Raw genomic sequence first — 25478 nt, 5'->3', positions numbered from 1 at the left:
GAAATGTGTCATTTCTTATGGTCATTGATTCTCTGGAAAATCATATAAATTTTTCAGAAGATTTTGCTTTCTTCATGAAGGAAATTGTTTATTTTCTCCTTTAACTGCGTCTTATTTTCAAGATGGTTTGATGAGATGATATATCAGTGTCATGGTTTTAGGAAACCAAATTTTACTCCAAAGTTGGCAACAATTATCAAGCACCAAAAACATAAAGAAGATAAGGAAAAATAAATGGCCAGAATTCTCTGTTGTGTGTCATTTGCATTACACTACTGTACTTAGTAGTGTAACTGGAGCTGGCTATCACTATTTCACAAGAGCTGATTATCAAGGCTTTTTTTGGAATTTTGTGAGTCAATTGACAGCAGAACTGAGCCCCTACACTTAGAATGCCAGTCTGTTGTGGTGCAATGTTGAGGCAACAATAGAGCTGACAGAGCTAGTTTTAAACATTTAGCATCACTTTATTGACTGTATATGTCTTTTGGGAGAGAGAGAAAAAACATATATGAAATTCTATTTCAATAAAGAATATAGAGAAAAAGGAGAAATGAAATATTCAGCATTATTTTTGTAGCCTCTGCCCTTTCAATCTTTGCCAATTTAATTGGATTTTTTTTCTTCTTTCTTTATTAAAAAAGGACCTAATTTTGAAAGATAACACTGGTGTGAACATAAATTGATGCATTCTTTGATACATTAAAATATTTTGTGGGCAATTATTTTGCTACTACATTTGAATTCCTGAAGTTGCAAGGAAGCTAGAAGAGGCAGAAGAAAGAAGAAAAGCCAAGGATGGGGGAGATTGTTGATTGCTTGGTATTGCAGATTGACTTCTAAATGGCTGTAATGTTGCTGACTCTTGATAGTTTTGTAAGTGATTGTTCACTCTATGTGATTGGAGCATTGTTCTTATTGACTTAGTTAAGACTGCTTAAGTGTGCATTTAAGGGGCCTAGTTTCCAGAGCATTTTAATGGGGAGACTTTTGTTTTCTTTTATCCCCATTCTTCTTGTTCTTCTTCTTCGAGGCTAGTCCTCTTCCATAAAGAATTTCTGGGATCTTACATCCAGAGCAAGCAGACAAGAACAAAAAAGGATGTCCTGCCTTTGAGTTTGCCTAGGGGAGATGGAGGGGGAGGCTCCAAGTTACAAAAACAAGGGATTCATTGTCAACAACACAAGGTGTTGCAAGTTTGTCTCCCTCCTTGTAGAAGATCTAAATAAATGGTCCCCAACCTTTGCCGCTTGGCAGACTGGCTGCGGGGGGGGGGGGGGGGAGAGGGGAACTGGGTCGTTGAAGCCAAGGACTGGTGTGCTAGAGCAATCAAAAGTTTTGTTCTCTTCTCTTTCAGACTAGGTATGAGTTTAGATGAAAAATGCCAAAATCCTTCCATATTATATATCCTTCTGCTGTATGTATTCTGCTCTTTTTATACAATTTAGAGTAATGGTCATTCAAAGGAAGAAAATGCCCTCCTTTTTTTAGTTGACAGGCATCTGAGATTTCCAGAAAGATCACCAACGGTCACCAAATTGAATCCAGTTACTTTGATAATCTAATTTACATATTCACATATTCACATGTATATAATGTGTGTGTATATATGTATGAGTGTGTATTTTTGCATCCTAGTGTTTGGCTAAGTAAATCAACCCTCCCTACCCCTCCGTAAACCAGACATGAAACAAGAGTAGATGACTAATGCTGTTTTATTGTAAGGCTACAATAGTCAGTGTCTAGAAAAATTGTCTTCTATGAAATTGATCCCTGGTATCAAAAAGGTTGCGGACCACTGATATAGACATTAAACAGAGTGGAGAGAGTACTAAACCTGACATAGAAGAGGTGAGGGTAGAATCTGTCACTCCCAATAACTGGTATTCAGAAAAGAACCACTACAATATAGTCTTACTCATTCCCAATCCCCAGAGCTGATTAAGAAGTATACCTTGGTTGATGGTATCAAAAGCCACCAAGAGGTCAAGAAGAGTTAAGATGGACTCACCCGTCTATTCTGTTCTCAAAGAGACTATCCAAAAGTGCAACAAAAGCCATTTCTGCCCCATGACATGTCCTGAATCCTGACTGAAAGAGATCCATGTAGTCTTAAAGCCTGATTGTGTTTTCTCTTTCCTCTCTTTTATACCTCATTGAAATCTGAGCATGTTTTTATTTCTCCATAGTTTCTCCAACATTATTTCCACAGAACTCTTCAGGGCTTTTATAAGAGAATGGACAATAGTCATTTCTCTTTGACTTTCTCTTTTGGCATTTTTATTTCTTGTTCTCTACTCAAAATTTGCTTTACTTGAACTGCATCTATTTAAATATAAACAATTCTAATTTAAATATTTCAGCTAACTCTTATGAATATTCAACAGGACTCTTGAAATGCATTCCATCTTATGGAAATAGGTACAAGCTACATTCTGATAATGTATTTTACATTGTGCTGTTATGTAATATTTGCAGTCAATCTCAATTTTCAATTCAATTTATTGTGGTCAAAAACCACTACAAAAAATTTACATTCAACTGTTTACAATAACTTTTCAAGGACTGATTAATTTCCAAAATAATAATCAGCAATTTATAGTTGACTATTAGATTTGTAATGTTGTCAAAGGAGCCAAGAAATGAACTGTAAATGGCAATACTAGTAAGTTTATTTTTCCAAAGTATTAAATTGATGAAGTAACTGAACATGAGCTTCCACAATCCATGTAAGTATATGGTACAATCCTTCTAACTCCTTTGAACCAGATAAAGCATTATTTGGTATAACAATTTTTTTCTAACAGTAAAGTGGGAGCTGTTTCTCAATGCTCCCCATCCATCATTGAGTCAACAGAAAATGTAAGAAATGTACTAAACAACAGTGGATCCCTGTGGATTTGAAGGCACTGTAGTCAGTTTTAGTCAAAGTCTAACATCAAGTGTAAAAAAAAAATCTGGAGATTTTGTACATTTTGTAAAGGAACAGTAAGAAAAATGTTTTAACACCAGTGCAGCTACAGATGAATTAAGTCTATCTGACTCCTGAGCTAGAAGAAAGAAAATAGAAGTATAGTAGGGAAAAAGAAGAAGAAAATAGAAGTATAATGGGGGGGGGGAAATGTAGCCAGTGATTATTTCTGACATTGCTGAATGCAAGCAGGAAAAGCCCTGCCTTTTAAATACAAAATCAACATTTTAATATCTGGTTCCTGGTTGAGCATGTAATGAATATACAGCATTGCTGGAAAAAATGTGTTTAAAACCATCAATTTTCAAATTAGTAAGTTATGAGAAACAAACAGAAGGAAATAGCCATCCCACAGATAATAAGACTGTGCTTCCAAGTCACATAAAACATTAATGCTGATTTGGGGGATTGTAAATTGGAGTCATTATGCTGATGGAACATGTTCAAATTTTATTTGCAAGAAATTGAATAGGAGGCTATGTATGCTACATTCAGTAGCACCTGATTTATTGATTCAAGAGACCCTGTGTGCTGTGGTGGTTAAAGTGTTAGATTAGGATAGGAGACTTCCAATGGCTGTGTCATTCTATGCTAGCCCGTCTTATCTCACAGGGTTGTCTTGATGGTGGGGAATAAGAGGACAAAGTGTTATCTATGTCACCTGGAGTTCCTGAACAAGATGGAGTGTAAATGCAACCAATCAATAAACAGACCTTAGCATTTTATTTATTTGTTACATTTTTACACTATCTGATTCCGAATGCTTCTGGATAGTTCACAGATAAAAACATATAGAACAATAAAATGATACAGTAATAAAAACAAGAACAAAAAATGCCCACACATATTAGAAAGTTTCTCAGCAGGATGGTGGCATCTGGATCTCAGAGGGAACAACAACCCAGAGGGCATGTATTATAGCTGAAAAGATACGCTTTCAAGGTCCTGATTTTTAATTTAAGGAACTTGGAGTGGGCCAGTACTGTCAGATCAAATCAGCAGGGCAGACATTCACTCAGTGATTCAGGGTGTGCTGGGACATAATAAAATATTCAGTTATGGAAATCAAAGATAAATATATTCTTCTGAAATTTTGTTTTTTAAGTTTAAGAAACTCAGGGCTGAGCTTCATATTGCTTAATTGTTTAACAAATGATTCTTCCTTATCCAAAGAAACTTCTACTATATTCTGACAATTTACACATTTCCAAATCTCCATAACTTCTTAATGTGGGAGGATAGAAAAGTTTTCCGATAGACTTCACATCTCTATTTTTGCAAAAAGCCAGAAATAGTTTGGAGATAAAAATTGAATATGAACAGATGCAACATAAGAAATTCAGATGGAGAAAAGGAGCTTGATTTGTGAAGAATCTTGACATGAATTTTAATTCTTCTTTGTTAATAATAGTGGTAAGATCTTCCTGTTCTTAACTGGGATTTTCTAGCTGTTTTTTATCAAGCCTGAAGTGAGAAAGAGATTTATGGTTTGGATACCTTTTCTTTTTGTCATATTTTTGCAACTTTTTAAATTTTCAGTCAGATTATAAAATTAATTTGTACCCTATAAACTGGATTATTATTAGTTTTTAAAGGGAGATAACTTTAATTCTTTTTTGCCATGATCTTTAGAAACATTTAGCTGTTGTTTCAGAATCCTTGAGATTCAAAACTTATAGAAAGAAAAACTGACAAAATTTTATATAACTAAGCCTCCATTTTTTATTTGTTGATATCTGCCTTGTACTAATATATGATTGAAATTGATAGTTAGGTTAGATTTTTTTTTAAAAAAACTACTAGATAGGTTAAAAAAACTTCAAATTTATTCCAATCCCATCCAGCAAAACAAGAACAAATTAACAGGAAATTAAATACTTTCACAATCTTTGCAAATCTGCAGTCAAAAAACCACCAGTTATAGTTACAGTATTCATCATTAATTGGTTCAGGGAGGTATGATACAATGAGTATCAAAAACGATGAGTCCCAATACATTTTTTCCATATGAAAAAATGTAGTGAGTCACTCACAAGGTAGCCGCACCAACAAGTTTAAACTTGTGCATTGAGTACCAAAGAGATTATGAGTACCGGAACAACATTTCTGCCAAAATTCATTGAATACCAAATTGGATGAGTTTCAAAGGAGTTTAGTACAAGGTGCCATTATATATGGATAAATGTCAGAACTTTAATTCTGTACAAGCCTGATTGTGTCAGCTATTTTAAAAAGGGCAGGCTTGGGGGCAAGGATGTATGGACATGCCCAGACATGTCAGAGATATGATTCTATACAGGCCTGTTTGTGTTAGCTATTAAAAATGGATAGGGGTGGGGATGGAAGAAGACAGGCATGGCATAATTCTAGGCATATCCTAGCATGTTAGCTAAAGTTCTGCAATTTTTTTTACATTGTTAGTATTGAAGGAAAAGTCTTCATCAGGGTCCAGTCCAAGTGGGGAATAAACAACATGGTGACTGCTTTAGAAAGAAGGCTGTAGTTTATTGAAGAGGAGAGCCAGACAGAAAGATGGCTCTGGAAGAAAAGAGACATCAAATGTACTAGGGAGTGAGTTTTTATGCCCTCTTGGGGTTTTATTTGTTGTTGTTTCCTGTTCCTGTTTGAGGCTTTGTATTTCCTGTGTCATGTACTTTAACCTGAGTCTGAGTGTGCTCCATTGGCATCTGTGGATTAATCCTATTATGTCCTGTGGGGTATGTAGATTTTAGGTGTCTTTCTCTTCCTAAGCTTCTAGCTGGGGGGGGGGGGGGCTCCAGCCTTCCTGAATGGATTATTACATCTGCATTTCTACAGAGCTGGTTTCTGCTTGGGGGAGGGAGACGGGGCTATTAAGAAGAACTGGGCATGCTTTTCTGCCTCTTTAAGATCCTTTGAGAAAATATAATATTCTGTCCTTTTAATATTTCCTTCTATGGGAGAGGGCTGACTTCCCACAGAATGTGTCAACTATTTTAAAAAAGGCAGGTTTGGGGGCGAAGATGTATGGACATGCTCAGACATGTCAGAGATATGATTCTGTACAGGCCTGTTTGTGTTAGCTGTTTAAAATGGATAGGGGTGGGGATGAAGAAGACAGGCATGGCATAATTCTAGGCATGCCCTAGCATGTTAGCTAAAGTTCTGCAATTTTTTTTACATTTTTAGATACTACTAGCATATGGGGCATTTAAACATGTCAGTTGACAGAATGCAACAAAGCATATTGTCAGGATTTTAATAAAATTATTTCTTCAGATAAATTTTCTATGGATGTAACCCATGTTGAAATTTTAGCAATAAGGGGCAGTGGGAAACAGGACATAACCAGTTGTGAAATGATGAATAGACCATCTTTAGCCCTCAGCAAAAGGATAGGGAGCTGGTAAGTAATTGTTTATTTATAGTTATAAATAAATAATATAAATTTATTAAACTGGTGGAGCACGCTAACAGGATATTTTTACATTTTGCGTCTCTGAATTAACTCCATCTAGATGATGATCTGTTCAGAGCTCCATGCTTTTGTATTCTTGTGGCAATCGCAGTGGTCACAAATCTTCTGAAGATTTTTCTGACAGAATATAGCAACGATTCTGTTCTATTAGAGAAGCTCCACTGTTCTCAATGCAGGTTAAATAGCTGCCATTTAGTACTGTTTTGATGGTATGGGTATGCTCATCTGAATTAAATACAATCGTGTTAAAGGCAACTATGAGATTTTGATATAATATGAAATAGTCTAAGGAGCATTTAATATACATGTGGCTTCAATAGGAAATGTGGTGGTGTGATTCTATTCTTCAGAAGGAAGACAACATGATAAAAGCCTAAAGCAAATAAAACATGGCTTTCAGGACAAGATGCTAATATGCTTCATAATAATGCAAGAATTGATTATCTCAGAAATAAAACAATGGCGTCCAGCTTAGATCAGCAATAGCCGGCTGATGTCATAGATCATAGTTTCCAGATTTTCTAAGGAAAACCATGAGAAAAAGTTCATGTTAAAATTATGAAGATGCTATCTATATATATGCCTAGGCATCCTGCTTATCTGATATATTGAGGGGTGAGGTTGCAGCAACCTTCCAGAATATCTCCAAAGAGGTTGAGCACTCAGAAAACACAGATGGATATGGCTAATGAATTCTTAAACATTTCTTATAGAAACTTTTAAAACATTATGGCATTCATTATTTTGTCACTTAGAGTGAGACCAAAGAAGCCATTATAGAGAGCATACCCTGAAAAATAAATTCTGGACGTATTGTACAGCTGGAAAAAAACTATTGGTACAAAGACATTTTATGTATTCATCATTTCCCCACAACAACAACCCTGTGAAGTGAGTTGGTATGAGAGAGAGAGAAACTGGCCCAACGTCACCAAGCCAGCTTTCATGCCCAATGTGGGATTAGAAATCAAAATCTCTTGGATTCTAGCCTGATGCCTTAACCATTAAACTAAGCTGGCTCTCTGCTAAACAATATGCTATGGAATGGCAAAACAAAACCTTTATAGGCTTTCAGGCATTGTGAGTCTGATTTTTCATTCAAGTGAAAGAAAACAAACCACAAAAACAAGATATAGGTACCATTTTGCATCTAACAGGAGGAGCTGCATCTCAAAATTAGCCAGAAAATTACTTAATTAGTAGCATCCATTTTGAAAGTGGTCTTGTTTGCTGATACATAGTACATGAAGGATGGATAACTCAGACTCCAACATTTATGACAGTTTTAGTATGGCCTCCTACTGTGATTTATACATGTTGAGGTCAAAAACCTATCATTTCAGACGCTGAATTCTTAGCACTTTTTGCATAAAAACAGGTAATGTACATGCTTTGATTAGTTGTAGCTGTGTACAGTTATCTGATGTGGTTAAACAATGTTAGCAAAATAAACTGATTTCATATGATTTGTAAGACTTCTTTATTATTAAATTCACTGGGCAAATGTTATTAATTTCTGTTATATTCTGACATAAGAGACACTGGCAATTTAGCCTTAATCCTCAATATTAATAAAAATGGATTATTGTTCTTTTCAGTATATTGTATAAATATCTTGAGTTCATCAACTGTGTCTCATGTGAAATATAATTTATTTACTTTGTCAGAAATACTGATGATGATCCAAAGGGTTTGAGTATATAGAAAGACTGGACTAGAGCATAAACTTTTAATAAGCTCTGTCCACTGTTCTATCCACTTGTTCTTCATCTTCTTATAAATGATGCAGTATTTTTATGATAGTAGCTTTCAAAATCTTCACCATGCTAACATCTTGAGGCACTGTAATTTCTAAAATGGAATAATACAGATTAGACTGGCTGTTTCAATTAATCAAAATACTATTATCTTACTCTTTAATCAGATTAATTTGATCAACATTTGATGTTTGATACTGTTGATCATGAGAAGCTATGGACAGACCTACAAGACCTGGAAATGCCAGCACATCTGGTCAAGTTGATGAAACCACTATATGCAAATCAGGGAGCCACACTGTATGAACAATATGAGACACCTATTGGTTTAAGATGGAGAAAGGAGTGCAACAAGGTTACATTCTCTCCCTTTTTTTGTGCAAGCTGTATGTTGAGATGATCATAAGGAAGCTAAATCTTGAAGAACCCAAAATTGGGGTAAAGATTAGAGGAGGAAACAGACAATCTTCAATATGCTGATGATATAACTCTCAGAAACCAAAGAAAGTTTGGAACATGTGATCAAGAAAGTCAGAATTTTGATCTCTTTCTGAACATCAAGAAGATTAAGCTCATGACCACTGCAAGGAATGGAAACATCAAAATAGAAATTGATGGGGAAGAGATAGAATGCATAAAAAAAATCCCTTTTCTAGTGTCGCAGATTACTCAAAGCAGTGAATGCTGCCCAGAAATAAAATGTCGGATTGCACTGCATCACATAACAATGATAAATATGAGCCTAATATGAAAAAGCAAAGACATCAGCCTGGCAACCAGATGTCTGCTCTATTGTGTTCCCTATAGCTACCTATGATTGTGAAAGTTGGACCTTAAGTAAGACAGGAAGAAAATTGACTTTTTGAGCCGTGGTGCTGGAAAAGGCTCCTTCATATTCTCTCAATAGCAAAGGTGACCAAAAAGCAAGTATTGGGGAGCATAACACCAGACATGTCATTAGAAGTAAAATCACAAAACTGTGTTTCATTTATTTTGCAATGTCATGTAGGGGAATTCACTGGAGAAAGCAATTATGTTGGCAACAGTTAGCAGAAAAACAATACCAAGCCACCAAAGAACAGGATGGCTGGATACGATCAAACCCAGAGCATAGAAAAACTTACAGAAGCAGTATAAGATCGGAGGGTATGGAGAAACCTGGCCATAAGGTGGAGTCAGACACAACTGAATGAATATCATCATCATCATTATCATCATCATCATCATCATCATCATCATCCAACATCATCATTATCATATCATCTGATACATAAGCTAATTGAGAATATTCTCCTTAATAAAGCTACATAGCTCATGTCTTTCTCTTATTTGCGTGTATGTTTTGTAGATTTGTGGATCAATATTAGATCAAACAAATAACCAGCAGTATTTGCTATCTTCAGAATGCAAAGCATAAAATCCTGTTTGCCTGCTTGAGGGAGTGCAGTTTAAAATACATAGAATTAAATTCTTTTTTTTTTTAGAAAGAGGGGTAAAATTCCCACTTATTTCAGGGTAAAATATGTAAATCATGCTTCTTTAGCTTTTATGAAAGGTATGTGGAGCTGTTCAGGGTAAAATATCAATCTATTTGCCTTCAGTATTTGCAGTTGGTAAAGCTGTCTAGGGGGCTGTGTGTGCTTCTGGGCTGCATGTCACCTGTTCCCTGATGGACTGAACATCTCATACCTGGTGAGTCTCACAAGTTTATGACCTTGTGAGTCTTGCATTACATGGGGAGGAGGTTTATGTACATTGGGATCATGTCCTGATAATGTCAATGATTAAAACTATTGATAAGACAGCATTGAAAAAAAGCATACACTTCCTACTAAAGGATCTTTTATTTAAATTACACAAAAAATACAATATGTAACTGGTGCATAATTATTTGTTATTCCCTTTTATCAGTATTGTTGAAATGCAGATAAAATGTCTGTATGCTGAAATGTTGAACAAGTCAAACAATTCAATGGGTTTTACTCATTTTTTTACATGACTACACGTGTGAGATTGTGTGTGTATTCATTTTGTAGGAAACCAATTATCTGTGTATATTTGGTTTCTTATCTGCAATGAAGCAGATCAAGCTATGTGAAACCTCTGAAATGTATGTTCTTAGTTATAAATTTAAAGTTGAATTTCTGGATAATTTATTGTTATGTGTCTAATATAAGGTCTGACAATTACGGTGAAACACAAATTGATAGACTAGGGGGAATCATTAATCTGATCCAGCACAGTTTTTTGTATGCATAAACATTGATTCTTTATGTGTATAAGGAATATCTGTAGTATCACTAAGAAAATATATGATAAACATATTTCTTAATACATGCTATAATAAAACAAAAACAGATTTTTCTGATAATTTAGACCTAAACAAAAGAAAGCATTAAGTCTAATAGTTTAATAATAATAATAGGCTTTCCCACATATGAAAACTGAAATGAAATTTCTGCATATGGAAGGAGACCCATGTATCAGTATGAGCATATCCCTTAGTTTATTTTTTTTTCTTACCATGGGATTTCAAGATATTCTGAGTAGCACACCTAGTCTGCAATTACAAAATGGAAATGCAATATCATGTGAGTCTGGATGTGTTTGGCAGAAGATCTTCTCATATGGGATAGCAGAAGAGAAAGAAGTCACAGGTGAGAGTGTGGAACATCTGTCAAGATAAAGTGCAATATAGTGGGGCCTTTCAATAAAGGAGTGAATTCCAGCAAGCTATCAACGGAAGAACTAAAAGGGGAAGTGGAGTCAGAGCTTCTCCATTCCAGTAGAGATGTTGACAGCTTATAGACAGCCATCAACTGGTGAACCACCTTCCTTCTCTTTATTCCAATATAGTCTGAAAGACTGCAAAGCACTTCAGCAGCAGAAGAGTAGCTGAGAGCAACAGAAGCCAACTAACTTCAAGATGACTAATTGGTGGTTAAAGCTTTAGTTGTAACTCAGGTGAAAAAGAAAAGCATTCATAGATATTAGGAGTGAGATAATGTACACACATTGATGTAAGTGTAATATTTAGTACTATTAAGTAAAGATTGCTGGGCTGACAATTGGCAGGCTTGTGCTCAAGACCTGGTTGCTGCCAAGGGATAAGATGAGCTCCTGTCACACGTTCCAGCTCCTGCTAACCCAGACGTTTGAATGGAGGTGACTGTGAGTAGAGAGATGGATACCACTTCTGTGGGCAATTTAACAGGGACCTGAAAGGAGCCCCCAATTGGGCACCCCACAGGCAATGGTGATGTCGCTATTCAATCTTTTCAATCCAGAAACACTTCAGTGCTTCCAACATGACTGTTGATTAATAGTATGTCTATATGTCTATACAAAGGGATGCGGTGGCTCAGTGGGTTAGGACGCTGAGCTTGTCGATCAGATGGTTGGCAGTTTGGCGGGTTGAATCCTGAGTGCCGCATAACAGAGTGAGTGCCTGTTACTTGTCCCAGCTTCTGCCAACCTAGCAGTTCGAAAGCACGTAAAAATGCAAGTAGAAAAATAGGGACCACTATGGTGGGAAGGTAACAGCGTTCTGTGCGCCTTTGGCGTCTAGTCATGCCAGCCACATGACCACGGAGACGTCCTCAGACAAGCGCTGGCTCTTCGGTTTTGAAACTGAGATGAGCACCGACCCCTAGAGTTGGAAACGACTAGCATGCATGTGCGGGGGAACCTTTACCTTTACCTTTTACCAATGAAGAAGAAGAATAACAGCTCTCAAAAGAAACCAGTACACTCTGATAAATTGAAAGACAAAAAGGACAAGTATAAAAAGTGGAAAGAAGAGCACATAACTAAAGCAGACTATCACCAAATAGCCCAAGCCTGAAAAGATGAAGTGACGAAAGGTAAGGCTCAAAATGAACTAAGGCTTGCAACAAAAGTAAAAAATAACAAAAAAGCTTCTTTCAACATGTAAAAAACAAGAAAAAAGTTGAGGAAATTATTGGTCCATTAGTGGGAGAAAGTGCATGAAGGATGGAAAAGGCCTCCAGAGCCTGGATCTATGACCGCAGAGTGATTTTGTGCCCCTCCCTGCGGCCCAATCCAGGCTCCGGAGGCCTGAAAAAGGCCTTTGGAGCCTGGATCGGGCCACCGGGGGGGCTGTGGATTCATCCCCTGGCCTCAGATCAGAGCGGCACCAGGAACCATGGCAGAGAGGAGATAGACCTTTTCCAGGTGAGTCCCGCATGGCATGAAGGGAGGGAGAAGCATGAGGTATCTTAGTGTGTTGGGGAGGCCTTGGGGGCCTGTTCTATCACTAGGCCCTCCCTGAGATACCTCATATTTACTTAACAAGCAGCATGCATTTTAATAAGCAAGAGAGTGATCTCACTAAAGAAATGAAATTCACTCAGAAATGAAATTCAAATTTACACAAAGGGAAAAAACAGTCTAACCTATCAAAAACAGATTAGAAATACAAGTTAAGATAGGCAAGAAAATGGTAAGTGAGCATCTGTCCACCCTAGATGAGTTGAAATCACCAGGACCAGATGGACTACACCCCAAGGTTCTCAAGGAACTGCAGATGTGACCTCAGAACCACTGAACTGTATCTTTCAAAGATCCTGGAGCACTGGGGAATTACCAGAGGATTGGAAAAGAACTGAAGTAGTAGTTCCTTCAACAAATGAAAAAAACATGGATGCAGGAAACTACACACCTATCAGCCTAACCTCAATACCTGGGAAGATCTTGGGAAAGATAATCAACAAATCAGTGAACACCTAGAGGCAAACAAATTCATTACCAAAAGCCAACATGGGTTTGTCAAAAACATCATGCCAGACAAATCTTATTGCATTCTTTGACCAAGTAACAAAATTAGTGGACCAGAGGAATGCCGTAGATATAACTTACTTGGACTTCAGTAAGGCTGTTTGATAAAGTACACCACAACCTACTACTTGATAAGTAGAAAAATGTGAGTTAGACAGCATCACAACCAGATTGATTTGTAACTGGCTGACCGGCCATACTCAGCATGTGGTCCTAAATGGAACTGCATCTACATGGAGGGAAGTGTGTAGTGGTGTGCCCCAGAGCTCTGTTCTGAGCCCAGTGCTCTTCATCTTCATCAATGATTAGGATGAGGCGATAGATGGAGATCTCATCAAATTTGCAGACAACACCAAATGCAGGAATAGCCAACACTGCAGAAGATAGGCTTAAGATACAGAAGGATCTTGACAGACTTGAACATTGGGCACTATTTAACAAAATGAAATTCAATTGGTGAAAAAAAAGTTCTACATTTAGGCAAGAAAAACCATATGCACAGATATAGTATAGGTGGTACTTTGTTCAGTAGTAGCAACTGTGAGAGGGATCTTGAAGTCCCAGTGGACAATCAAATATGAGCTAGCAGTGTACTGCAGCTGCCAAGAAAGTCAACACAGTGCTAGGCTGTATTAACAGAGGGATAGAATCAAGATCACATGAATCGTTAATACCACTTTATAATGCCTTGGTAAGGCCACACTTGGAATACTTCATCCAGTTTTGGTCATCCAGTTTTGGTCACCACGATGTAAAAAAGATGTTGAGACTCTAGAAAGAGTACAGAGAAGAGCAACAAAGATGATTAGGGGACTGGAGGCTAAAACATAAGGAACGGTTACTGGAATTGGGTATGTCTAGTCTAATGAAGAGAAGGACGAGGGGTGACATGATAGCAGTGTTCCAATATCTTAGGGGCTGCCACAAAGAAGAGGGAGTCAAACTATTCTCTAAACCACCTGAAGGTAGGACAAGAAGCAATGGATGGAAACTAACAAAGAGAAGCAACCTAGAACTAACGAGACATTTCCTGACAGTTGAAACAAGTAATCAGTGGAACAACCTGCTTCTAGAGCTGTGAATGTGAGCAGTAGCAGTGTTAAGTTAGAAATTATTAAATTTGTCACATGTTTATATAATAAAAGGCTTCCCTAAAAGTGCAGAGGAAATAAGCATACTCTTCTTGTTGATTTAAGAATTATTTCCAAAAGCCATCACAGTATTTTAATAAATGTGAGTTAAAGATGTCAGAATTCTTGCATTGCTACTTAAATTGAAGTAGATTGGTTTAAATGTGGTTTAAATGTGTGGTGTTTGTATTGTCCATACAAAATGTGACTTTTTACCGCTAGGGAAACATGAAGGATTATTACCAATAAAGCAAAACTGTTTCTTCATCCTAGATCTCTGACAAGTCATGTTTACATATATATTTTTTGCTTGTGTATGTATTTTCATCCCCTTAGCAGTAGGTAAGCATACAACTATTTTATACAAATGGCTTCCTAATACCATTTTTAGCATGGCGGTTTTGATCTTTCCTGATCCTATTTTCTCAAGAGGCAACTCTTCAGACTAGATTTCAAAATATCTCTTAAAGTTGGAGATTCCATTCCATTTGAAGTGGCAGCAAAAGATAACTTAAATATAAAATATTTAAATAAGGGCTCAGAAACCTTTAATGAGTGGTGTAATAATATCCAACTTCAGATTTGGAAGAAAGAAAACAATATAATACAGTAGACTAACAATGATGTCCTAAGCAGCCAGAGTCCTTTGGAGTGGTATGGCTATAATAAATTGAAATTAAGTTAAGATTAAATAAAATATAGATAAAACCTGATGGTAATTAAAAAGTAAAATACTGTGAAAGCACCTCTAAATTTATGCATCACATATTTTTGCATATTCTTGTTGGGAGTCATCTAAAAATTATTTTATCACATTTTCTCTATATGATTTCTATATTTTTTTCATTATTTCTGCCCACTATTTTAGCTTGGCTTCATAAATGAATTCTATATTCCAGTGGTGGCGAACCTTTGGCATGCATACCAGAGGTGGCACTCAGAGCCCTCTCTGTTGGCATGCATGCCAACACTGCCAGCAGCAGGTCCATCACGGTGCCACTGCCGCCCGGAGCAGGAGCCCCGCCCAGCACAAAGTGGCTGACTAGCAAGCTCAAGTAGAGGTGGTAGAGCAGAGGTCACCAACCATTGTTGATTGGTGAACTAGAAGAAAAGGGAGGGGGAAGCATTTTACATGCATGCACAGGGCCACAAACATGCATGCACTGCAAATGGGACGGGGCTAGTGCCTGCGTGACACTAGCCCTGCCCCATTCTTGTGTGGTGCAGCACCTTGTAACTGCATCCTGTGGCGCAGCGGCGACCATTTTGGCGCCTTGCAGTATGGTTATGGAAGAATCATTGCAATTTGTTAGTAGAATAGAGATTTATTTAAATTAACACATAGGCAAAATGTCTGACCATTTGAACATTATCATAACCATAATGAGGTGTAAAATATGTATTAGAAAAAGAGCCTATGTGGAAAATGCACTGCAATTAGCTAACTTAAAAGTAAGCTGAACATCATATGCAATATAAGGAAAAATGGAAGTTTTCTAGGAGCGTTTATGCATTTATATGTACAGTGTGTGTGTGTGTGTGTGTGTGTGTGTGTGTGTGCATAAGAGAAAAGAAATATACCGTAAGTCATCTTCAGTTTCTTGAATAATCTGTTTTGTGTGTTGTTTTGTTCCTGACCATGCATACACTTGCTGTCCTTAGGGCTAGAGGAGTTTTCTATATGGTAAATTAATAATTTAAAAAATCTTTTAATTTCTTGACCATATTCTCAAGTGTGTTTTAATCTACAGTTAACTGATTGCCTACTGTAGAAGAGTTGTAGCCAGAGAGTTCTATAATTCAGATAGATGGACTTTTGGTATCATGTGATTGCATACAATTAAAATAAAAACCCTAAAATGTTGGTAGATAAAAGATAATATGTCCATTTGGGCTGAATACATTTAATGCTGTTCTGGAACAATATCATGCATATCTTTATTCTAAAAGCCTGTCATTCCTCATGTCTTGTTTAATCCAGAAATTATATGAGGATGTTCCCCAAACCCGCAATATCTATCATGGTGAAAGTGAATTTATAATAAAAAATGAAGATGCACGATTTAATGTCTAAATATATATGTAAGATATTTGGTGGTATATTTTTTTCTTTTTAAGAGCTCAGCTGTCCTATCCCATTCAAGCTAATTTTATCAATTCTCACCATCAGCCATTATTTAAGATTTTTGATACCATTACATAAAATTCATTTTTGATGTAAAGATATATGCATAATCTATTGTTGAGATTTCATGTATCAGAATATAACATTATTGTGTTAGGCAATTTCTAATTATATCCATCTGTGGAACCCTAGAGAGATAATCATGCGAATAATTCTTTTCCACAATCTATTTCATAAACTGTTTTTTCCATTATAAAACAATCTTGAGGAAAAACATGTTTTATATCATTTGAATAGTATGATTGTTACTTTTGTCATGAACTGCCGCATCGGAAGACTGCTATACAATACGTCTTGCTCTTGGATCCATGAATCTGTTAATAGAGGAAGGAAGAAATTGGCATTGCTGCTCAAATATTCTAAAGCAGATATTTTCTTTACACGAGGCACAAGCAATGAGTGTACCTCCATCATATTTCTCTAGTGGCAGGTACTGTTAATAAATTGATCATATTTGAACTTGATCTAAAGAAATACAAACCTTGCTTCTTTTACAGAATGACTACAGATTACGTGTACACATATCTGCTCGTGATAAAACTGCCTTTTCCCCCATTAGATTTCTCTCTCTCTCTCTCTCTCTCTCTCACACACACACACACACGCTCACACACACACACACACACACACACACACACACACACACAGACATTCAATAATTGTTCAATGGCCGTACAATCTAATTGAATCTTCACTAGTACGATGATGCTCTCTTTGGAACTATGACAATTCCTAGATTCCATTCATCATCTAGGAATTCTGGGAGTTCTAGTTCTCATAATGTGCTCTTTACTCTTTAAAGCACGGGTGTCAAACTCATGATGTCATGTCACGTGTCACAACGTGTCGCGACTTTTTTCTCATTGCCAGCAATGAGGTGGGCACAGTTTTGGCATGACACATCCAGCCCCTGGGCCAGCAGTTTGACACCCCTGCTTTAAAGTAATTCTGCACAAATTCATGAGATAAGATACATAATCATACTGCTTACTTTATCCAAATAGTATTTGCATACTCAGGATACAGTTCTTCCATTTTAGATTTTTTTAGATTTTTTCTCATATAATTTCATGTAAGGATATTGGAATTTTAAAACCCATTCCATTCTGTATCATTTAATACAACTTCAATTATTATCATAATTTCCTGTGCCTTAAATCTATAATGTGCCTTAAACCTATATGTAACAAATATACTCAACTTGAAAATCAGGAGAACTGCAGAAAATCAAACCACAAAATAAAAATAAAATGGGTCTTTCACACTACTTACTTTCAAGCAAACAGAGTGTCCCTGAAACTATTTAAAAATACGAATTGTTTTAAAAGAATTTCTACTATGGTATATTTACGTCAGTAATTCTAAGGTTTCTGAAATTTCTTTTTTTCCCCCTCAGACTTCTAAGAGCTCAGTCCCTGGAATGGTATTACAATAATGTGAAAAGTCGCTTCAAACGTTTTGGAAGTGCTAAAGTTCTGAAGAATTTATATAGAAAACATCGCTTGGAAACTGGAACTTGCTGTGACATACTAGGTAGAGAGAAAAATAGCCGAAATAAGCATTTCTCTACCATGAATACTCATACAAATGTGGGGCTTACCTATGGTGCAGTGATCAAAGTATTATTATTGTATCTCAGGGAAAAAAAGAGAGTCAAGCATTGTATATGAATAGGTTGTCATTTTGTGTCATCATGCAAATAAATTTTGCACTGGAACTGCAAGATACAGATAGTCCTCAACTTACGCCCACAATTGAGTCCAAAATTTATGTTACTAAGTGAGACATTGGTTAACCCCCAAAGCTGATCACATGACCACCAGACACTGCAACTATCATAAATGTGAATCAGCTGCTAAGTATCTGAATTTTGATCACATGATCATGAGGATGCTGGAATGGTCATGTGAAAATCATTTTTTTCAATGCCATTGTAACTTGAATGGTCTGAGAGAGCTTCTCTTACATAAATTTACATGAACAGTTCTTTTCATTTTATTAGTGCCAACTGCTGATGTGCTTCATTTTTAATTCTTCTCAGAGCAAGATGATGATATCGTCTACTCCTTCCATCTGAGTGGAAGAGTAATTAAACATCTCTTTACATGAAACCATGTCCTTTAAAATTCATTATGTCTAGTATTTTTGTGCAATACTTTTTTCTTAACTTCAGATTCTATCTTTTACTTCAGTCAACAATATTTAAATCATGTAATGGACCCAATGTTTAGATTTGTCTTTATTCATAGCTAATTTCCTGAAAAAAATTATAGGAATTTATACCTTTTTCTTGAAGGTGGGTATAATGATGTCCCTTCACATGATAATGGAATTACAGCAGACATTCCCAAACAAATGTTTTCTGTGTGTATTAGCATTCATTTTCCAGAATTGCCAGATAATCATATTAGCTGGGAATTGTAGGAGGTAAAATGCGACACGTGGAATGGGGGTCTGGAAATTACTGGCCAATTCTAAAGAGAACCTTCTATCTAGATGCTATATATTCATGACATTGGAAAGTATTGTTTTTCTTTTCCAGAAGCAGGACATTTTTATGAAGGAACCACAGTAAGTGAAGAAAGCAAATGTGACAGTGATTCTGTTTTCTACAAACAGACAGAAGGTAATAATCCTTAAATTTTACTGTTATTTTTAACTGTAAATAAAATATTTGAATTGCAGTGAAATAACCTGGCATAAATTTATGTCATTAGTGACAATAACTTAAAACCTGTTTATATTATTGTAAATATTTTTTCTTTTCACCATATCTCACTTTTTTCCTATGAAAATATAGTAAGTTTTGTATGCTGAATAAAAATTGATTTGTATACCCTCTAGAATGAATGACTTACGTTGCAAGTGCTATGTGTAGTTTTCAACATTTTTGAATGAACGTTAAAACATTTTCGATGGATAAAATTTAATTTATTGCATTTCTAATATAATTGTTTTTTTAATAGTGATATATTTGCACACATTGTTTTGTAATCTAATTATAACTAAAAGGGTTTCTACATTTGTTTGTGTTAAAAATAAAAATATTTTCTAACTACACAGCCCTGCTTACAACAGGACAACTGTAATGGGAAGAGTGAGGGAATCCATTGGAATGTAAGGAAGGTTTGCAAAGGAAATTTAGAGTGCAAGTGTGCCTACTGGAAACCTGAGACAGACCCAACACCTCAAGGTCACTCAGCTGGGGAACTTCAGGCAGATAGATCGTTCCCAAATCAAAGAGAGTATGCAAATGATAGGGGGACAATAGATAATGGGAAGTCCAGAGGAAAAAGGGAGAGTTTTCCTATGCTGTTTTTGAGTAAATCGTTAGAACAGACTTTTTACTCCTATAACCACATTTCCCAGGAGTTTCTATTGATGTCTGACCTAGTGAGACAGTTGATATTCACTGGCTAGAAGAAATATTGTATAATACTAAAAGGAGAAACCTTTACCTGATTTGCAGCAGTGAATTATTGATGGGGGAAACCCTTTTTGGGGGGAAAGCAGTTGTGGGCTTCATTTCTATCTCAATTATTTTTTCCCTTGTATAAATATCATGAGTACTTTTTAACTTCCTTGCCTAGGATATAGCATGTTAAGCACTGTTGCTGTAGCCTTGCATGTTGCAGAAGAAGTAATAGAAGAAGCTATTTCCAAGGCAGAGGCATACAGTGACAGCTTGGTAAGAATTTTTTTTTCTATTTAATAAAAAAGTATTCTTTCTGGTAGTGTGTATTTCTTGCTCAAATAGCATTGGCAGTAAATTTACGAGCCAATATTATTATAGTTTATTCTATTCCATTATTTCATTGTATTCTTTTTCATTTTTAGTTATTTTACATTTTATCATTTCAATTATTCATTCATATGCCATTTCCCTCCTCTTTTTTAATATCACAGCAGCAATATTTAATTTTCTATATTCTTTCTCCAAAATAGCCACAAGTAAAAATAGGCAACATATTCCCCATTCTATAAGACAATAAACATACAAATACCAAAACTAAAATTTATTTTTTAAAAATAATTGCTACTGCAGAAATATTTGGTTGAACAGATTTCTGTTCAATTATCATTAAAAGAAGACATCAGGAAGACCAGCTGGAATTTCCTTGGGAGAATGTTTAGTTATTAGTACATTACCATCAGGGGCTCCTAGGTCTGACCGCTTTGTTATAATGCCCAAATGGAACCATAAGCAGAGTCTTCCAAAATAATGTATTCTCGAAAAACAAACCAAAAGATTGCCATGTTCCAATGTTCTCTGTATATACACATGCATACCCTATCATCTCCTGTCACCATAGAGAGGTGGGCAAGTCCTGGACATGCTTCAGGCTGATACACACATACACACACATACACACACACAAATACAGAACAATTAAGCAAATCCATTGTGTTTATGAGCGTAATGGATTTAATTTTGCAAAATGGGATTTATTCTATAGTGTATGTTAAACCAATTGGAAATGTCTGTGTATTTATAATGAATGTTTATCTTTTTGAGGACAAACAGCATGAAGCTTGTTACTTGGAAGATCATAAAGAAGAACTGATAGAAGAGCTTGCTACCACCATTCTCCAGAAGGTATAACATAAGGGTCACATTGTTTAGATGAATGTATCATTAAGAACAATAATATATAGATATTTTAAATATTAATTTGCATTTTACATAATTTATTACAGATTGTAAGATCACAATATTTTTAATCACATTTCCCAGTAGGGAACTCTAATATACAATAAAGTGTGTTGATTTATGCAAGGATTTCCAGCTTTCAGTTGATATTCTTACTCTAATGAAGTATTTTGCCAAAAGTGTTTTTTGAGAATCCATAAGCAATGAAAACACTAAACGGTAAGAAAAATTTAAACTTTATTGTTTAGCTGTAACAAGTAAAGTAGACAGCAATGTACCAACAAGGTGATCTCTCTTCAGCTGCTGGGAGCCTCATTTCATGTAGCAGATAATCCAAGGCCCTTGTACACAGCATTGAGTGCTCAAGTCTTTGCAATTGAGTACTCAAGTAAATCTTAATGAGCAATTTTCATAGCTTTTAGTAAAATTTGGCACAAAATCTTCATGGCCTTGCTTCCCTGATTAAAAGATTGCAGAACCTCACCTTGGCTAGATAACTCTGGGAGGGAAGTCAAAATTCTGTTAAGGCAGTGCAGCTTGTTTGAAGAATACCCCCACCCTTTTGTTTAGCAAGAATGAAAGAAATAAGTAGGTTCAGAATAAGCTATAAACTTCTAGATTTACCCTAATACGAAGAGAAAATCAAAATATATTACTAATGCCTTGAAATATAATAGTCTTCTGCAATGGCACTACATAAAGTGATGGACTTATGGTTTCATTTTCAATAAATTATGTTTGATTTGAAGCAGCTTCTTCAAACTGCATGTGTGCCCTCTCTCTTCTCTGAAAACTTCTAAATTTTATATAAAATGGAAAGAGATACAAACAAGCTGTTTCCTCTGATGTTGGTATAGCTAATTTAACTATTCATTATTGACAGCTAATTTGCTCTGACCGCAAATCATGGTTTTCTTTCTTGTTTCTATCAGAATTCAGTTTGACTGCCTGATTTCTCTTCAGACATTAATTTAAAATTATTATCCAAACTCTTTACCAGGTTTAACAAAGCATTAGAAAATTCAAAGAAATCTATCAACATTTTAAACTGGAATATTTCTCTTTTTAACATATGATAATTTATATTTTAAACAAATTTGTATATATAACAAATGATACATGTTTGCCATACTCTGATTAAAATATGGTATGACTTTTACATCAGACAAAATAATCTAAGAATTGAGAATTTGGCCCAAGCAGAACAAGCTGCCCTTTTCTTATATGTCCCTACTTAATGCTGCTCTATGACCATAATAAAGATTTGATTTGAAATGCCCTTATTTATGCCTTCAAAAATACTAATATGTTTATGACTTATATAAAATGCTTTCATATCTGTTTTAATGAATACTATCTTACATGCTTACCAACAACCACTGGTGCTTTAGCTCTTTTCTTTATATTTAACATGCCACATTTCAGATACATGAAAATGACAATCCATATATTATTGTAATTTATCATTGTAAACATCACAATTACTATCCAATTCATTATAATTTACTTTTTGTATGTATATTTAGATAGTGGTGATCAAAAGCTTTCAAGAGCTAGAGCAAAAATGAAAAGACAATGTTAAGATATATGTTTCATATCTTAATGGAACAATTCTAAATTACTGATAATGATTTATTAGTATATAAAATATGTATGTATATATGTATATATATATATGTGTGTGTGTGTGTATGTATATGTATGTGTATATATGTATGTATGTATGTGTGTATATATATATATACAACATATATATATATATATATATATATATATATATATATATATATATATATATATATATATATATATATATATATATTTAAGTATTTGTCAAGGTTTTTTGAATGGACCTTGCTAATTAACTCTTTCATTCCTGTTTTGGCCCGGCTCAGGGCTTATCCACAGGAACTAGTCAACTTATGACAGCTCATTATTTGTGCAAATTATTCAAATTGCTAATAAAGAATTTGGGAGGCTAAGATGATCATTTCGAACTATTTATGTTCTCATCAGTTAGTCATACCCTTTATCTGAGATTCGAACCCGGGCTGATTATATATATCAGGCAGTGTTTTAACCTCCTGAGGTTTATTGTTCAATCTGTATACCTTCCTTCCTCTGTACACCGCCCCGAGTCCCTCGGGAGAAGGGCGGTTTATAAAAACTAATAAATAAATAAATAAATAAATAAATAGTTCGAAATGATCATCTTAGCCTCCCAAATTCTTTATTAGCAATTTGAATAATTTGCATATAGATATATATATATATATATATATATATATATATATATATATATATATATATATATATATGTTGCTTTGTGTGGGGGTCGGAGGTGCAGCAGTTGGAGATGTTGCTTTGGTTTGGCTTCTGGATGGTGGTGGTATTTCATCTATGGGGTGGATTTGGGTTTGAGTCTGGTGAGGATGATTGGTGGTGGCATCCTGTGTTGTTATGGGTCTGTTGTCAGTTTTCGTGGCTGGCACTCGTTTTTTGACTAGGGCTAGTTTCCAGATGTCTGGTAGGCGGGAGGTATCATCACATTTATTCATGTTGTGGGGGTGTTTCTCTATTTCGATGGATTCCATAATTATTCTCTTGTTGTAGTGTTCAGTTAATCTCCAAAACGTCGCCAAGACACCCTCAATCTTACACGGGAAAAGACCCAAATACGCCAAGACCTACATATATGTGTGTGTGTGTGTGTGTGTATGTGTATATATATATATATATATATATATATATATATATATATATATATATATATATATATTTCCATGTTCAACTTTCTATAGATTGTAAGGAAGCAGACAGTTAAAACTGAGCAAGTGGAAGCTGGCTTTGAAAGGCCACAGTTCATGCGCAACAGAAGTGTGACATCTGCTGTTCCCCCAAAACAGAACATGCTGACTTTTCAAAGAAGTAATAAGAGGTCATATGCATTATGGGTAAGGTACTAAATTTGGCTCTTAAGTATTTTTGTTAAGCATTTTCACTTAACGAACACTGACATATAAAAATGTATGAAAACATACATTGGAATGATATAAATATAGAAAAGAAGCATTAAAGTAGGACTCAATTGTTGACAGTACAAAAGATATGAGCTATATCTTAAAGGAGCATGGTGGCTCATTTGGTTAGGATGCTAGGTTGACAATTTGAAAGTTCGTATTTGAAGCCTGAGTATTGCTGTGTGAGCCGGAATAAAGCCATAGCTTCCTTTAAAGAGTCAGTTAATTAGATTCCTTAAAGCAGTTTTGTCTATGGATTCAGTAAAAGCCTGAAGAATGATGCAACTGCACTTATGTATACATGAATTCTGAAATACCTTCTCAGAATTATTTTTGACACATGCCCACGTCTATAAAAAATAGTTTGGATTGTAGTACAGTAAATTAGAGAACAGCCTAACTCACACACCTGACTAGGAAGGTAGACATGCACTATTGCTCAAAGCAGTTCTTTTTCATCAGGGAAGGGGTTAAAGATTTCCTTTGCAATGAACTTTTGAAAATATAGACGCAGGGACAAGTTATTGAAAGCAAGATGGCTCAATGGTCTGTCCGTATATAAACATGTATAGTTCCAGCAAAAATACTGCCTGTGCTTGATATGCAGACTGCCAGGAACAGGCTTTGAAGGAATTATGTGATGCTTCCAGAAGAAGTAGCTGCTTTAACATTGCAAAAGATACCTTAGAAAATACCTGTTTCAAATGCTTTTTGTAGTCTTCTTCTAAGAAATCTTTGCAGCTGTGTGGATTCTGTCTTCACAGTCACATAAGTATCCAAAATTTGGATGGATGATGGACCTGAATATAAAGCTTTTAGAACAACACTCCAAATTCCTGATCTTCTTTGTATTTGCATTCCTTAATGGACTGTGCAGAATGCTGACTTTAAATTTTTGGGTTTGCTTTATTCTGTTTGCTATGTGCCAAACCATCTTATTTTTTTTCTCATGTTCTTATTTTTAAATTTACTCTGTCATGTTTGGCCATAAGATTATAGGTAACATACAAATGAGTAGGAATTATAATTTTGTTCTGCTGCCATCTGCTGATTTATTTTGTCACTGGCACCAACAATATAAAGGAAGGATTCTTACCAACAATATAATACAAGGAAGATTTTTACAGAAGAATTTATGGATAAATAAAACTGTAGCTTTTTATTTAGACTGGCAGATTTTAAAAAAAATGTTTGCTGAACATATAAACAATCCATTCCTTTCCTTTAAGATAAGTTAAATATTTTACAGTGCATTTGCAATGAATGCATCCTTCATAAGCCGCCCTGAGTCTTCGGAGAAGGGCGGGATATAAATGGGATTAAAAAAAATTATCCTGGTAGTCTTCTTATATAGTTATTCTAATTTGTTATTGTTCTTTTAAACTGGACAGCATACTCCAAATTAGATTTGATTAATAAAGGATTGAATGAAATCATTATTTCCGATGAACTGGAGATGTATATTTATTCCATTTGGTGATAGAATCCATCATTTTCAAATTTTTAATCA

At 35.4% G+C, this 25478-nt stretch overlaps 1 protein-coding gene across 8 annotated transcripts in view; it reads left to right on the top strand.

Moving 5' to 3' along the window:
- Nucleotides 1-25478, top strand: part of MYRIP (myosin VIIA and Rab interacting protein) — an 81444-nt gene that overhangs the window by 29920 nt on the left and 26046 nt on the right. For 4 of the 8 annotated variants that reach the window (XM_083379343.1, XM_083379340.1, XM_083379342.1 and 1 more), the window contains exons 4-8: nucleotides 17694-17830; nucleotides 18840-18923; nucleotides 19888-19985; nucleotides 20814-20894; nucleotides 23750-23902. In XM_083379343.1, the coding sequence (XP_083235469.1) occupies nucleotides 17694-17830; nucleotides 18840-18923; nucleotides 19888-19985; nucleotides 20814-20894; nucleotides 23750-23902 (553 nt within the window). The remainder of the gene's footprint in view (nucleotides 1-17693; nucleotides 17831-18839; nucleotides 18924-19887; nucleotides 19986-20813; nucleotides 20895-23749; nucleotides 23903-25478) is intronic. The other 4 variants (XM_083379345.1, XM_083379341.1, XM_083379344.1 and 1 more) reach the window with 4 other exon arrangements.

Source organism: Vipera ursinii (genome assembly GCF_947247035.1).
Source record: "Vipera ursinii genome assembly, chromosome: Z".
Taxonomy (NCBI): Eukaryota; Metazoa; Chordata; class Lepidosauria; order Squamata; family Viperidae; genus Vipera; species Vipera ursinii.
Note: the sequence above shows the minus strand (reverse complement) of the source record. Positions and strands in the feature narration are given on the sequence as shown.